The 16,720-nt window shown below is 41.8% G+C and overlaps 1 protein-coding gene across 8 annotated transcripts in view; it reads left to right on the forward strand.

Moving 5' to 3' along the window:
* The window catches only part of zbtb47b (zinc finger and BTB domain containing 47b), a 270,179-nt gene that overhangs the window by 229,618 nt on the left and 23,841 nt on the right, over positions 1–16,720 (forward strand). For all 8 annotated transcript variants that reach the window (XM_059971748.1, XM_059971746.1, XM_059971747.1 and 5 more), the window contains one exon: positions 14,124–14,271. In XM_059971748.1, the coding sequence (XP_059827731.1) occupies positions 14,124–14,271 (148 nt within the window). The remainder of the gene's footprint in view (positions 1–14,123; positions 14,272–16,720) is intronic.

Below are 16,720 nucleotides of genomic sequence, written 5' to 3' on the forward strand. Positions count from 1 at the left end.
TCACCCACAGAACTGCTGCTCACAAATTTTTTTTTCGCACTGTTCTCAGTAAGCTCTAGAGACTGTTATGTGTGAAAATTCCAGATCAGCCATTTCTGAGATACTCAAACCACCCCATCTAGTACCAACAATCACTCCACAATCAAAGTCACTTAGATCACATTTCTTCCCCATTCTGATGTCTGAACAACAATTGGACCTCTTGACCACGTCTGCATGCATACATCAAGTTGCTGCCATGTGATTGGCTGATCAGATATTTGATTAATAAGCAAATATATATATATGTAAAGAAATACAGTAGGTCCCAAGCACCAAACAAAAGCTGGACAAAAGAGAGATTATACCCCAAAGCATTTTTTCCTTGCTCAGAAATTCCTTTCTCTGGTGTGCCATTCAAACATTAGCTGTTTGGCATTCTCTTTCTGACTGTGTGTGACTGAAATCTAAGTGTACTTCAGTACTCTAGAGCCTGTGTCCACAACCAAATGACTTTCAGTTTATCAGCCCTGTCTACAGAGATTGTTGACAAGCCACAGGTGTAGCTCCAGCCAACACTGCTGATCTTAGCCACACAGCCTATTTTTAGTGCAGGTGTCACGTCCAAAAGATGAGCTTCTTCTGTGCAGTTATTTAATAACATCACCATATTTATGGAAACAAAAATAAAATCAGAATGTCTTGGAATTACTCTGCAGGTCAGGCTGCATCTGTGGGTAAGGACATAGTTTCTTTACAGTATCAGTGACCCAGATTCAGTTCCCACCACTGTCTGTATGGAGTTTGTACGTTCACACCATAGCTGTGTGGGTTTCCTCTGGGTGTTCCGGTTTCCTCCCACAGTCCAAAGTAGGTTAATTGATCATTGTAAATTGTCCCATGATTAGGCTAGGATTAAATCATGGGATTTCTGGGCAGCATGGCTTAAAAGGCCAAGAGGGCCTATTCCACACTGTATCTCAATAAATAGTACAGCACAGAAACAGGCCATTCAGCTCATCTAGTTTATGCCAAACTATTCTGCCAAGTCCCATCGACCTACAGCTGGACCATCACCTATACCGCTCCCATCCGTGTACTTATTCTTTGAGACTTCCAGATTTTGTGGACTTTTTCTCAATTTCTCTCTTTGTGCAAACACTACAGTCAGTCTGTTTCACAAAGGATTGCAAGGACTGCTGAGAGGATTATTGGAGTCTCTCTTCCTCTTCCTCCTATCAGAGATATTTATCAGAAGCACTGAATACACAGGGTCCTTAGCATTGTCAGTGATCCCTCCCATCTGTTCAACATGAACATCTAACATCAGACAGGAGGTACTGTAGCATTAGGATAAGAACTTTAAATAGTGGTGGTAGGGGGGGGGTTAAACAGATTGGAGAAGTATGGATGAAGTAAAGAGAAAAGTGTGGATAATGATAAAGAAAAAGCCAAAGATAAAAAAGAGAAAAGATTTAATTGACTTTATTTCTTACATCCTTAATATACATGAGTAAAAATCTTTACGTTATGTCTCTGAATTTATAGTAATTTATAATAAAGTGTGTACAACACGACAGTAACAAGATGGTTAAATATGAACAGTCAATATAACATAGAAATACAGTTGTGTCAGTATGAATTAATCAGTCTGATGGCCTGGTGGAAGAAGCTGTCCCGGAGCCTGTTGGCCCTGGCTTTCCTGGGTGGTAGCAGCTGGAACAGTTTTTGGTGGGGGTGACTCGGGTCCCCAATGATCCTTCAGGCAGAGTGAACTGAAGAAAAGTCAAGTGCAAAAAAAGTAAAAGATTACATGATTTTAAAAGCACAATGAGTGTGAAGTCACTTTATTTGAATGCCTGTGGTATTCAAAACAAGGTCAGTGAACTTGTGGCACAAATCATTGCAAAGGGATATGGTTTAGTGGCCATTACAGAGATGTGGTTGCAGAGTGGGGAGGATTGGGAATTAAATTTCCAAGGATATTACCATACAACAATTACAGCACGGAAACAGGCCATCTCGGCCCTCCTAGTCCATGCCGAACACTTACTCTCACCTAGTCCCACTGGCCCGCATTCAGCCCATAGCACTCCATTCCTTTCCTGTCCATATACCTATCCAATTTTACTTTAAATGACAATACTGAACCTGCCTCTACCACTTCTACTGGAAGCTAGTTCCACACAGCTACCGCTCTCTGAGTAAAGAAATTCCCCCTCGTGCTACCCTTAAATTTTTGCCCCCAACTCTCAAATCATGTCCTCTTGTATGATTTCAGATATCAGGTAATAAAGAAGGATAAGCAGAAGGTAAGGGAGGTGGGGTAGTGCTGTTATTTAAAGATGAGATCAGGGAGGTGAGAGACAGTATAAGATCTAAGGAGAAGAATGTTGAATCCATCTGGGTAGAGATTAGGAATAGTAAAGGGAAAAATTCACTGGGGGAGTTGTCTGTCGGCCATCGACTAATAACATTATAGTGACACAGGCAATAAACAGAGAAATATCCGAGGCATGTAAGAATTGGAACAACAGTTATCATGGGGGACTCTAACGCACATAGGTTGGGTGAATCAAGTTGGTCAAGGCAGTCTTGAGGAGGACTCCATAGAATGCATCCATGATGGCTTTCTTGAGCAGCATGTTACTGAACCTACAGGGGAATGTGCTATCTTAGGTCTGGTCCTGTGCAATGAGACTGGTAAAATTAGTGATCTTGTAGTTAGGGATCCTCTCTGAAAGAGTGATCACAGTGTGAATGAGTTTCTCATACAAATGAAGGGTGCAATAGTTCAATCTAAAACCAGTGAATTCTGCCTAAACAATGGAGATTACAATGGGATAAGGGAGGATTTGGCTAGTGTAGACTGTGAACACAGGCTATATGGTGGGAGGTTGAGGAACAGTGGAAGATTTTCAGAGATTTTTCAGTGCTCAACAAAAATATATTCTGGTTCAGAGCAAGGACAGTAAGGGTGGGGAGAGCCAGCCTTTGATAATTAAGGAAATAAAATAAGGCATCAAACTAAAAGCTCGTGCATCCAAGGTCTCAAGAGTAGTGGGAAGCTGGAAGATTGGGAAAAATTTAAAAAGCAACAAAGAACCACAAAGCAGGCAATAAAGAAAGGGAAGCTAAATTATGAAAATAAGCTAGCACAAAATATAAAAACAGATAGTAAAAGTTTTATATAACGTGGAAAAGGGTGGCTAAAGTAAATGCAGGTCCCTTAGAGGAAAAGAAGGGGGAGTTAATATTGGGTAATGAAAAATGGCAGAGGCTTTGAATAACTATTTTGTGTTGGTCTTCATGGTAGAGGACATGTCTGACGTAGTAAAGAGAGATCTAATGGATATGATGGGAGGTGAGGACCTCGATACTATAGCTATCACTAAAGAGGTAGTGCTGAGAAAACTTGAGGGCCTGAAGATAGAGAAGTCCCCTGGTTCTGATGGAATGCACCCCAGGGTACTGAAAGAAATGGCAGAAGTTATAGTAGAGGCTTTGGCGACAATTTACCAAAATTGTTTGGACTCTGGGCAGGTTGTGGCAGATTGGAAGATGGTGAATGTCACACCACTATTCAAAAAGGGATGTAGGCAAAAGGTGGGTAACTATAGGCCGGTTAGTTCAACATCTGTAGTTGGGAAAATACTTGAAGCTATCATTAAAGAAGAAATGGGGAGACATCTGGAAAGAAATGGATCCATCAGGCAGACACAGCATGGATTCAGCAAAGGCAGGTCCTGTTTGACAAACTTACTGGAGTTCTTTGAGGATATAATGAGCGCAGTGGATAGAGGGGAGCAGATCAACATTATTTACTTGGATTTCCAGAAGGCGTTCGATAAGGTGCTGCATAAAAGATTCATCCGTAAGGTAAGGGTACATAGAGTTGAGGGTGATGTATTAGCATGGGATGCTGGGTGTTTCTCTAGTTGTCAATCAGTGGTGAGTGGTGTGCCACTGGAGTCGGTGCTGGGCCTGCAACTGTTCACGATATACATTAATGATCTGGAAGAGGGGACCGAGTGTAGTGTACTGAAGTTTGCTGATGATACAAAATTGAGTAGAAAAGCAAATTGTGAAGAAAATGCAGAGAGATATAGATAGGTTAAGTGAGTGGACAGGGGTCTGGCAGATGGAATACGATGTTGGTTAATGTGAGTTCATCCACTTTGGAAGGAAAAATGAAAGAGCAGATTATTATTTAAATGGTAAAAAGTTGCAGCATGCTGCTGTGCAGAGGGACTTGGGAAAGCTTGTACATGAATCAAAAAGGTTGGTTTGCAGGTGCAGCAGGCTATCAAGAAGGCAAATGGAATGTTGGCTTTCATTACTAGAGGGATTGAATTTAAGAGCAGGGAGGTTATGCTGCAACTGTACAGGGTGCTGGTGAGGCTGCACTTGGAGTCCTATGTGTAGTTCTGGTCTCCTTACTTGAGGAAGGATACACTGGCTTTGGAGGCGATGCAGAGGAGATTCACCAATTTGATTCCAGAGATGAGGGGGTTAGACTATGAGGAGAGATTGGAAACATATTAAATAATGAAAGGGATAGATAAGATAGAGGCAGGTAAGTTGTCTCCACTGATAGGTGAGACCAAAACTAGGGGACATAACCTCAAGATTCGGGGGAGTAGATTTAGAATGGAGATGAGGAGGAACTGCTTTTCCGAGAGGGAGGTCAATCTGTAGAATTCTCTGCCCAAAGAAGCAGTGGGGGCTACCTCAGTAAATATATTTAAGACAAGGTTGGATAGATACAGAATTAAGGATTATGGGAAAAAAGCAGGTAGGTGGAAATGAGTCCATGGTCAGATCAGCCATGATCTTATTGAACAGCAGAGCAGGCTTAATGGACCAGATGGCCTACTCCTGCTCCTGTTTCTTATATTCTAACTGGATGGGGAAACCCCTTCTTTCTCCAGGCTGAGTGACTACTGAACTCCCTGCCATCACATATCAGGTGACCTGATAGAGGTGTCTAAGATGATGAGAGGCATTGATCGGGTGGATAGTCAGAGGCTTTTTCCCAGGGCTGAATGGTTGCCACAAGAGGACACAGGTTTAAGGTGCTGGGGTGTAAGTACAGAGGAGATGTCAGGGGTATGTTTTTATGTAGACAGTGGTGAGTGCATGGAATGGGCTGCCAGCAACAGTGGTGGAGGCAGATACGATAGGGTCTTGTAAGAGACTTTTGGATAGGTACATGGAGTTTAGAAAAATAGAGGGCTATGGGTAAGCCTAATAATAAGGTTGAATAGGTTAGGACTTTATCCTCTCGAGCATAGAGGAATGAAGGGAGACTTGATATAGGGATATAAAATTATGATGGGTATAGATAGAGTGAATGCAAGCAGGCTTTTTCCACTGAGGCTAGAGGAGAAAAAAAACCAGAGGACATGGGTTAAGGGTGAAGGGGGAAAAGTTTAAAGGTAACATTAGGAGGGGGGGCTTCTCACACAGAGGGTGGTGGGAGTGTGGAATGAGCTGCAAGATGAAGTGGTAAATGCAGGCTCACTTTTAACATTTAAGAAAAATTTGGGCAGGTACATGGATAAGAGATGTATGGAGGGATATGGGCCAGGAGCAGGTCAGTGGGACTAGGCAAAAAAAAAAATGGTTCAGCACAGCCAAGAAGGCCAAAAGACCTGTTTTTGTGCTGTAATGTTCTATGGTTCTAATTTGTAAGGTAGAGACATGATCAGCACAACATTGTGGGCCGAATGGTCTGTGCAGTACTGTTCTATGTTCAGATATTTTCAGGAAGGGAGCTTGTTGAAGTCAATAAGATGCAAGTTTGCAAGTTTCTTTATAATTGTCCTCACTATGTGAAGCTAAGTCAGCACAGATTACTTGCAAACGAATTCAAAACAATGCACTTGTAGCCAGAGATTTAGGTGCTTACCCTCGGATAACTATGTCAAATGGTTTCTAATGGGAAGTGGAATATGCTTCTCGGCACCAAACCCCACAGCTGTGTAATATAGAAATTCAGATTCTAATCTTGGGGTTTGAATGACACATAATGCATATTCTGTTAACTTTCAATATTTGTATCTTTCTCAACTTTTGTATTCAATTGTGGTTTACCAGTTTGCCACAACTGTGAAGCAGTCTTGCAGATTACTGATTGGTAGAGAACTGATTTTGGTTTTGGTGTCTTACTGATGTGATTTAGACCATAAGACATAGCAGAATTTGACCATTCGGTCTATCTGGTATGCTCCACCATTCCATTATGGCTGATTTATTATCTCTCAATGCCTTCTCACTGTAACCTTTGACACCCTTACTAATCAAGAACCTATCAACCCCTGCTTTAAATATACCCATTGACTTGGCTGGGACGAGTCTTTTTTAAATCATTTCTTTTTCATTTGTGGGTGAATTGCAACTAATGAGGGCCTGAAAGGGGGATGTAGAAATGTGAACCTCATCTCCGCATGTTGTAGAGCTTTAGAGCCTGTATAACTGTCAGGGTTATTGCCCAAGGGCCCACAAAGTTCTGGAAAAACTCAGCGGGTCAGGCTGAGTAGCCCACAGTCCTTTCTATTTCATGTTTCTCCCTGCACCTCCCAAAAGATTTAACTGCTCCAAGTATTTATTGAGCTCCAAGATACCACTCATCCAGTAAACCGATTTTTCCACAAGCTCCCTTCTGGAAAGCACTATAGGGATATTAAACAAAATTTTTATGCCATCTTAAAGGTTTCTCCTCCCCCCACCCCCCAGGAGTTAATCAGTTCAACCATTCTAGTTAGCCCCTACCCCCTCTATGTAGTACCTGAGTCACAGCACTTTAAACAGTAAACCACTTTTTACAGTGCTGTTTACATTGTAAATGTATACTGTTATGTATCTATGTACTTCAGCATTTAGCTTTATTTTTATATAATTCTTTTTAATTGTTGAGTGTTTTTTTTGCATGTCACACCAACACCACAGCAAGTTCCTAATACATGCAAGTATACAATCTGTGGTTGCGTTATCAGAGATTTGGTGTGATCTTCTGCTGCTGTAGCCCATCCACTTCAAGGTTCAATGTGTTGTGAGTTCAGAGATGCTCTTCTAAGCACCACAGTTGTATCACATGGTTATTTGAGTTATGGTTGCCTTCCTAGTAGTTTGAATCAGTCTGGTCATTCTCCTCTGATCTTTCTCATTAACAAGACAGTTTTTGTCCACAGAATTGCTGCTCATTTGAATTTTTTTTTATAGTTTTTCGCACTTTTTTTGTAAACTCTGGAGACTTATCATGTGTGAAAATCCCAGGAGATCAGCAGTTTCTAAGATACTCAAACCACCCCATCTGGCACCAACGATCATTCCACAGTCAAAGTCACAGTCACATTTCTTCCCCATCCTGATGTTTGGTCTGAACAACTAAAGCGATTGACCAGGTCTACAAACTTTTATGCATTGAGTTGCTGCTAGATGTTTATATGACTAGATAACTGCATTAACAAGCCGGTTTACTGGTGTCACAAGTGAATCTGTAGATGCTGGAAATAAATAAAAACACAAAATGCTGGCAGAACTCAGCAGGCCAGACAGCATCTATGGGAGGAGGTAGTGACGACGTTTCGGGCCGAAACCCTTCATCAGGTTTACTGGTGTATCTACTAAAGTGGCTCGGAGTGTATATGACAAATCAAGTGTATCGTCAATCCTTGAAGATAATACATTTATTTATTAGCAATAAATACACAGCACTGTCACACTGGAGTCACCAGAGCAGACCATTTTGTTCAATTGGATTGACATGTTTATAGTGTGCAGATAAGGTGGTTATGTTGCAGACCCAGAACTTAACAATCCCACACAATCTACTTTTGCTGGGATCTTGATCCCATGAAATGCATTTCCCAATCTCCAACTGCCCTTTGGGATTTTAAAAAATGGTATTTTAAGTCAATGTCTTATTATTTTTGAGCACTCAGTTTATGGTACATTCAATCATTCTTGTGCTCCCAAAAATAACCCCCGTTATTTTGTCTCAGCATATGTTTTGCACCCTTAAACAACTTGGGAGAAAAGCAAAGGTGTTTGGAGTTTTGAAAATTAAGTCAAATTGTTAGATTGGGATTGCATTTCGTGGGGGCAAGTCTTTAAATGCCTGTTTATTTGGTACTTTCAGCACAGTGCTGACTCACAAATCAGAATCTTAAAAGTACACTTAAAGGTAGCATAGTGCTTAGCATAATGCTTCACAGCATCGTCTGTAGGAGTGGAGCTCAATTCCCACCGCTGACTATAAGGGGTTTGTACGTTCTTCCCATGAGCACGTCTATCTCCTCTGGTTGCTCCGATATTCTCCCACATTCCAAAGATGTACAGTTAGTGTTAGTTGTGGCCGTGATGTATTGGTGCAGGCAGCATAGTGATGCTTGTGTGCTGCCCAGTACAATCCTTGCTCATTTGGCTTGATGCATACAGTGCATCTCACTGTTAATTTCAATGTACGGGCGACAAGTAAAGATAATCTAATCTAAATATACTGCCTTGAAATTCTTTATTTTTCCTCAAATGATCAACCACTTACTAAAAGTTAATACATGATCTTGCACCAGTTCTTTTCTCCCCTCCAAGGTTCTGTTGCTTTGCATGAGTACTCAACCCTCTACTTGTCCATCTCCGCTCTCCTACAGATCTCAACCTCTGTCCTTCTTCAGTTGACCTTGTCACTCTTCCACTTCCTAAACAGAACAGCCATTCTGCTGCAAGGTGATCTAGTACAACCTCTTGAAGACTTATCATCATCTTCTAAAAGAGTCTCTCTTGTTATATTTGGCCAGTACAAATTGAAGTGCCTGACTTTGTCAGTTGACTGACTTCTCTCTCTTTTGTCTGTTACATTTCATTAGCGTTGTATATTTGTGGAGTAAGAAGTTCAAATTAAATTCATGATCAATGTATATTTATGTCATCATATCATATGTCACCTTGAGATTCATTTTCTTGCAGGCATTTATACTTTATACTTTAATTTATACTTTAACAAAGACTGACAAACAACCAAATGTGCAAAAAGACAAACTGTACAAAAAAGTACTGAAAACATGAATTGTAGAGTCCTTGAAAGTGTGTCTACAGGTTGTGGAATCAGTTCATTGTTGAGGTGAGTGATTGATTCACTCTGGTGCAGGAGCCTGATATTTGGTGGTTAATAATTGTTGCTGAATCTAGTGGTGTGGGATAATCTAAGGATCCTATACTTCCTTCCCCATATTAGAAAAGAGAAGTAAGCATGGCCTGGGTGGTGGGGTTTCTTTCTTGTTCCAGCACTCCTTGTAAATCTGCTCATTGAGGAGGGCTTTGCTTGCGATGTACTGGGTTGTATCCGCCACTCAAATTTCTAACAAAGTAGAGGCACTGACTGCTGTGTCTTTGTGATGGCACTTACATGTTGGTTCCAGAACTGATCCTTTGATATTCATAATACCAAGGAAGTTAGAGTTACTGATCCTCCACCTCTGATTTCCTAATGAAGACTAACTCATGCACTTCGAGCTTCTTCCTCGTGTAGACAGTGGAACTTAATATGGAAATATTTAAATATAAATGTAAATAGCAAACTAAAGACTTCACAATGAGACTGGTTTTCCCCCATTCAGAGATATGCGGGAGGAGACATGGTTTGTTGTGCTGGTGCCCCAGCACATTTTACTGCATCCCACTTTGTCAAATTTTAAACCACCATTGCTAAAAAGAATGAGACTCCGAGATCCCTGTGTAGGCATGCTGTTTGTTAAATGGAGGAAGTTTGATATATTTTCCTGTGGTCTTGAGATTATTTTAAATTACCAATGATTATGCTGTTAATCAGACAAGAGTGAGGAGCTTTGATTGTGTGCCTGAGTTACATGGCTGTAGAAAGTGGGCCTTTACTTCTCTATAGACTGACCGTCTGGCTGGAGCAAAGAACCAGGTTGGTCTGAGCATAAGGTGTGGACGTGCTTTGTTGGTGTCAGAATGTGTGGTGATACTTGAGGGCTGCCCCCAGCACTACCTCAGGTGTGATGGTTGTCAAAGCAAGCTGCACGTTTCACTGTATGTTCCAGTGTAGATAGATAAATAAATCTGAATCTTGAATGTGAGTCCGTCAATAATACTCACTGTCTGGGTGCACGAGGAAGGTTAGGGATGTATTTAAAGACCTGGGAATTAAAGGAAAGAAACTTAAGCAGTATTGGAAATAGATTTGTTCTTGTAGGATATCTGAGACTTTCTTCAGAGTGTATGAGTCTGAGAGGTTTTTGGAAAACCATGAAATGTAGATCTCATGAGTGGTCATAGTTTATCTCCCTAAGAGCCTCTGCCTAGAGCAGGGGGTTTCTAACCTTTCTATGCCGTGGATCTCTACCATTAATCGAGGGGTCTGTGGACCCCAGGTTAGGAACTCCTGGACTAGAGGATAAAGGTTTAAAAGTGAGAGGGTGAAAAACTTGGAAAGGATGTCAGGAGCAACTTTTTCCACACAGTGGAGGGTATATGGGACGAGCTGCTAGGAGAAGTGGTAGAGACGGGTACAATTACAACATTTTAAAGGCATCCAGACAGGTTCATGGATAAAAAATGTTAAGGGGGCCAAGGAGTCACACATAATACAGTAAGATGAACTCTTGACCTTGCAATCTGCCTTGTAATGACCTTGCACCTTACATTCTACCTGCCCTACACTTCATTCTGCTTTCAGTGTTGTTCTCTTTGCTACCATCAGGGAAGTGATACAGGAATCAATGATTCTGGACTTCCAGCTGACCCTCTGGGGTTACTAAATAATGAATGAATAAGCCAACGGACAGGTCATCTCCTGCAGTCCCTGTCAAACTTGTATTTCTCATGCCACTCAGCCAGTGCTACTCGAAGACCAGCACTCAATGATTTAAGAATGGCTTCTTCTCCCCTGCTATCGGTCCATGAACTTATCAACACTACCTCACTATTTTGCTCTCTTTTTGCGCTGTTTGTTTATGTATTTCTTACTGTAAGCTATAGCAATTGCTTTATGTATGGCTCGGTCCTGCTGCTGCAAAACAAGTTTGAAGACCTATGTTAGTGATAATAAGCCTGATTCATAATTTACCTTGTACTACCTCAATGCACTGTGCAGTGATTTCATCTGTTTGAACGGTATGCAAGTATTCACTGGACCTCAACAATAATAAACCAATTCCAAGGATAAAGGAACCGACCATCCCATGCAACACTCACAATACTGAGACCCAATTACACCAAGACTGACTGGCAAGCCCTGTAAAGTCTATTCAATGGGAGTACATTGAAACCCAGCACAAGGAACTCCAACCTTCAACTGTCGCTCCTTCCCCATCTGAGAAGCGATCTGTGGTTCCCACAAAGGGCTTATTAGTCATCTCTGAAAATACAGAACTGGAGGGGAAGGAAGTGATTGTTAACCCATAACGCCACCTTAAAAGGGGAAGGTACTTCATGAAGTGAATCTAACTTGTGATTTTTCTTGAGATTCCGTATGTAAGTTTTTTGAAGAAATTACATTTTCTATTTTTAGCATGTTTCAGAGGCTTCATTTGGCAGTATACATCTATTTGGTTAAATGACAATGAACGAACTCTGAAGAGAATCTGTGACTTTGGAGCTGAGAAGGTTTTCTGATCTTCTGTTGACTAGTTGGCTGCAGTGGTTAGTAGAAATTCCATTATCAATGCATTGTGTAGCAGCAACATGAGACCCAGGTATGATCCTGACCTCCAGTGCAGACTTGCGTTGAGTTCCTGCGACCACCTGGGTCTCTCCTGGTGTACGGCTTTGACCCACATCCTCAAGGCGTGCTGGTAGGCTTCTGTGAATTACTCCTGGTGTAGACGGTTGGCAAGCAGATTTGGGAAGAGGACCTGGTTGATGATGGGCATGTAAGGGGAGAAAATAGGTTGCCAAGAAATAAATGGGATAAGACTGAAGGGAATGTTGTTCGAGTAGCACTGGCTTAGTGGCATGAGAAATACAAGTTTGACAGGGACTGCAGGAGATGACCTGTCCATTGGCTTATTCATTCATTATTTAGTAACCCCAGAAGGTCAGCTGGAAGTCCAGAAGTCAAGGCCCAATGTCTGCGAGTCTGAGTTCACTAGAGGTTGAAGATAGCCTGTCCTGGGGTTAGAGGACGGTGTTTCTGCATGGGTGGGAAGGAGGAACGGGGCTTGTTTCGTGGTTGTTGTTGTTGTTGTGTTGTTCTGCTGTGCTTTGTGGGCACACTGAGTTGGCGCTGGCAAGTGTGGCAGCATTTTCAGGCTATCCCCAGCACATGCTTGAGTGTATTAATTGTTAACGCAAAGAACACATTTCACTGTATGTTTGATGTGCATGTGATAAATTAGTGAATCTGAATCATTCCTGAGGATATTGTCCTCTACCAGCTCGTTTCCCAGGATCACTGCTTTTTCACCAAAGTGAACAAATTGAAAACTTTTGAAGTCCACATGTGAAACTCATGATTAGCATCAGATTTGACTGACTTGATTGTGGTACTCTGCAGTCCTAACTACAAATTGACAACATTGAGAAATATCGTCAAACCTACTTCTGTCTGATTCACTTGCCTTATAACTGATTCCTGAGGTCCCACATTTTCAGACCTAGGGCAAAATAGTTATTTCTTAAACTGCCAAAGCTACATCATGGTTCCAAATAGATTCATACCCTTAAAGCTTGCAAACATAGTGGTTATTAAAATGTTTATTTTAGAGGAGAGAGAGGAGTCTTCACAACACTGTAATTATGAGAGAGAGAGAGAGAGAGAGACCGCAATTGAGCAATACAAGGATAGAATTCAATCCGCTTGCTGCTTGTATACACTTTGGTTTCAGGCACATAGATTCATAGAGCACTACAGCTCAGAAGCAGGCTCTTCGGCCCATCTAGCCTGTGCTAATCTATTACTCTGCCTAGTCCCACCGACCAGCACCTGGACCACAGCAAAATAGTGAGGTTGTGTTCACAGGCCATTAGTATAAATGATGGTGGAAGAGAAGAAGGTGTTTGTAAAACATTACATACATGTCTTCAGGCTCTTGTACCTCCTTTCTGATGATGGTTATGAGGAGATTAATTAATGACTGTAATTAATATCTGGAGTGGCAGCTGAGGAGGAGTAGTGGAAATGAAAATTCGATGCAGGGTAAATTCAGGTGAAAGTTGGGTGCGGGTAACAAGGGTTAGTGGGTACTGAAGGGCAATGGAGACCATTGGAAGGATGAATTGCTGTGTAAAATTCAGCTCTTATCTGTATTTTTACTGAAAAATCTTTCAAGATTTCATTTGAGATGCATGAAATTCTTGTCAATATAGCTTTTAATATTGTAGAAATCACAGTACTTTGGGTTGATAACTTAGGAATTTTCCTCAGCTGTACACCAGAATCAGGTTTACTATCACTGACGTACATATGCCATGAAATCTTTTGTTTTGTGGTGGCAGAATTATGCAAGACATAAAACGTTTTTGTAAGTTACAATATAAGAATATAATTAAATAGAGTAAAAGCGGAATAGTGAAGAAGTGTTCATGGGGTACGTGGAACATTTGGAAGTGGGATGGAGGAGGAGAAGAAGGAGCTGTAACAACAATGTTGTGTGTGTATCGATCCTTCCTGATGATAGTAATGGCAAAGGACATGTTCCAACCAGTGAGGGTTCTAAGTGATGGGTGCCACCTTCTTGAGGCAATGCCTTTTGAAGTTGTCCTTGATGCTGGAGCCACTTGTGCTCGTGATGGAGCTGGCTGTGTCTACTGCCCTCTGCCGCCTCTTTCAATCCTGTGCATTGGGGCCTCCACGCCAGACAGTAATGCCACCAGTCAGAATACGCTCCACTGTACATTTGTAGAGATTTGCTAGAAGCTTGGGGAATATACCAAAGCTGGTCAAACTCCTAATGAAGTCTTGCTGCTGGTGTGCTTTCTGCATAATTGCATCCAATTGTTAGGTCAAACCTAAAATATGTACAATGTAGAGAGTTAAGTAATCAGTGTTGTGTCAGGCATTGGGAACTACCTGAGCCAGCATACAAAGTAAAATGTTCTTTATTTCGATTTTTGCCAATCTTGAATAATTTTGGTTATGACTTATTTTAAACAAGTGATTCCTCTGTTCTATATTTCAGTGCGTCACCTGTGGGAAAGCATTTAAGAAGCTTTGGTCCCTTCATGAGCACAATAAAATAGTCCATGGTTATGCTGAGAAAAAGTTCTCGTGTGAAATCTGCGAAAAAAAATTTTACACGATGGCCCACGTCAGAAAACACATGGTTGGTAAGTGCATTAAATCATTGATGAATCAGTTACAAAGGGTGGCATTATAGTGTACTGGTTAGCGTAACACTTTTCCAGCACCAGCAACCCAGGTTCAATTGTGCCACTGTCTTCAAGGATTCGGTACCTTTTCCACGTGCTCTGGTTTTCTCCCACATTCCAAAGCTGTACAGGTTAGGGTTAGTGAGTTGTAGTCGTGTTATGTTGGCACCAGAAACGTGACAACACTTGTGTGCTGTCCCCAGCACATCCTCAGACGGTGTTGACTGTTGATGCAACATACATATGACAAATAAAACCAATCTTTCATTTCTTTAATTTTCAGTGAATGCCAAATGGAATTAAACAAATTGGAAAAGTGTTTGTGAGCACAATTCTTCCGTAATAGTAGTCTCTAATCACATGGTGCATGAAATGTACCTTGCAGATTTCCTTGCAGTAATAACAAACAAATTTTCATTCAAAGCTGCACAAGGAACTATAAAGCAGATATATTATAAAATGTGCAGAAGTCTGCAGTATCTCTTTAGCGAGTGTTCTCTTGCTCCTTTGACAGTACTCTTCAATCCTCAGCAGACTCCATAAACTTTGAATCGAATTGCCTTCTCCACCTCCTTTCCCTAATGAAGACTGGCTTTCTCCTCCTCCGATATATAATCATTTCTTTGGTTTTGCTGACATTGAGTGAGAGGTTCTTGCTGTGGCACCACTCTACCAGATTTTCAATCTTCCTCCTGTATGCTGATTTTTTTTTTACGAGAAAGAATGCAATTAGAAGCAAAAGAGAAAGATCATTTTAGGTTCTGCTGTAAAAGCGGACACTTCAGTAGATGGCATGCAGAGAGGACTGGGACAGAAAGCACCGTGACCAATGTGTGGTTACTGTGGAAATGCTGAAATCTGTAGTTAAAATGAGCATGTGTAGCTGCTGGGCCTGGAGTGTTAGGAGGAGGAAAGGGGAGGTATCTGTGGTGGTACTGTTGTGTTAATGACTCTATGACTCGGGGTGGGGTGAGAAAGTTAGAAAAAGCACATAGGGGATTCATAGGGGATTCATTAGTCCGAGGAACGGACAGGAGGTTCTGTGGGCCAGTACAAGTTTCCCGGATGGTATGTTGCCTCATGGGTGCCAGGGCCTGGAACATCTCTGATCGAGTCCTCAGCATTCTTAAGCAGGAGGCTGAACAGAGAGAGGTAATGGTCCATGTAGGTACCACTGATGTGGGTTGGATAACTGATGAGGTTCTGCATAGGGAGTCAGGTACTAAGTTAAAGGGCAGACCTCCAGGGTTGTGATCTCAGGATTGCTACCTGTGCCACGTACTAGTGAGGCCAGAACTGGGAAGATTATACAGTTTATTATGTGGCTAAGGAATTGGTGTAGGAGGGAGGGCACAAGATTTTTGGATCATTGGAATCTCTTCCAGGGAAGGTGAGACCTGTACAGAAGGGACGGTTTACACCTGAACTGGAGGGGGACTAATATCCTAGCGGGAAGGTTTGTTAATGCTGCATGGTGGGGTTTAAACTAGAGTTGTGGGAAGATGGGAACCAGAGTGCCAGAACAGTTGGTGGAGAGATTGTAGAGGCAGATGTTGGTGAGACCTCAGACAAAGTTAGGAATCAAAAGGTTGAGCATGGTGTGACTAGTGTCCTGAGCTGCCTGTATTTCAATGCAGGAAGTATCATCGGAAAGTTGGGTGATAGTGCTGAAGATGAGGTAGTTGATAAACGGAGGCAATGTGTAGTGAGGAGGGGCTGTTGATAGGGCAAAATTGACAGGATGAGTTGCATCTCTCATACCCTTCCTCAACATTAATCATCTACAAATAAACCCTGTCAATGCAGTATACAGCATAAGGTAAATGAACTTGTAGCACGGTTGCAGATCAGCATGTATGATGTTGTAAGCATCAGTGAATCATGGCTGAAAGAAGATTATAGCTACAAGTTTATGGTCGTGCACTTTGGTGGGAGAAATTAAAAGGGTGGCTCTGGAGAGAAAATACAAAAAAACTGATGCGCAAAGGGATTTGGGAGTCCTTGTGCAGGATTCCCTGAAGGTTAACTTGCAGGTTGAGTCTGTGGTGAGGAAGGCAAATGCAATGTTAGCATTCATTTCAAGAGAACTAGAATATAAAAGCAAAAATGTAATGTGGAGACTTTTTAAAGCACTGGTGAGGCCTCACTTAGAGTATTGTGAGCAGCTTTGGGCCCCGTAACTTAGAAAAGATGCGTAGGGGGTTCAAGGGAGGTTCACGAAAATAGCTTGTCATATGAAGAGCATTTGATGGCTGTGGGCCTGTATTCACTAGAATTCAGAAGAATGCAGAATGACCTAATTGAAACTTATCAAATGGTGAAAGGTCTTGACAGAGTGGATGCGGAGAGGACATTTCCTATGGTGGGAGAGTCTCAAGACCAGAGAACACAGCCTCAGCATAGAGGG

Source organism: Hypanus sabinus, chromosome 6 (assembly GCF_030144855.1).
Source record: "Hypanus sabinus isolate sHypSab1 chromosome 6, sHypSab1.hap1, whole genome shotgun sequence".
NCBI lineage: Eukaryota > Metazoa > Chordata > Chondrichthyes > Myliobatiformes > Dasyatidae > Hypanus > Hypanus sabinus.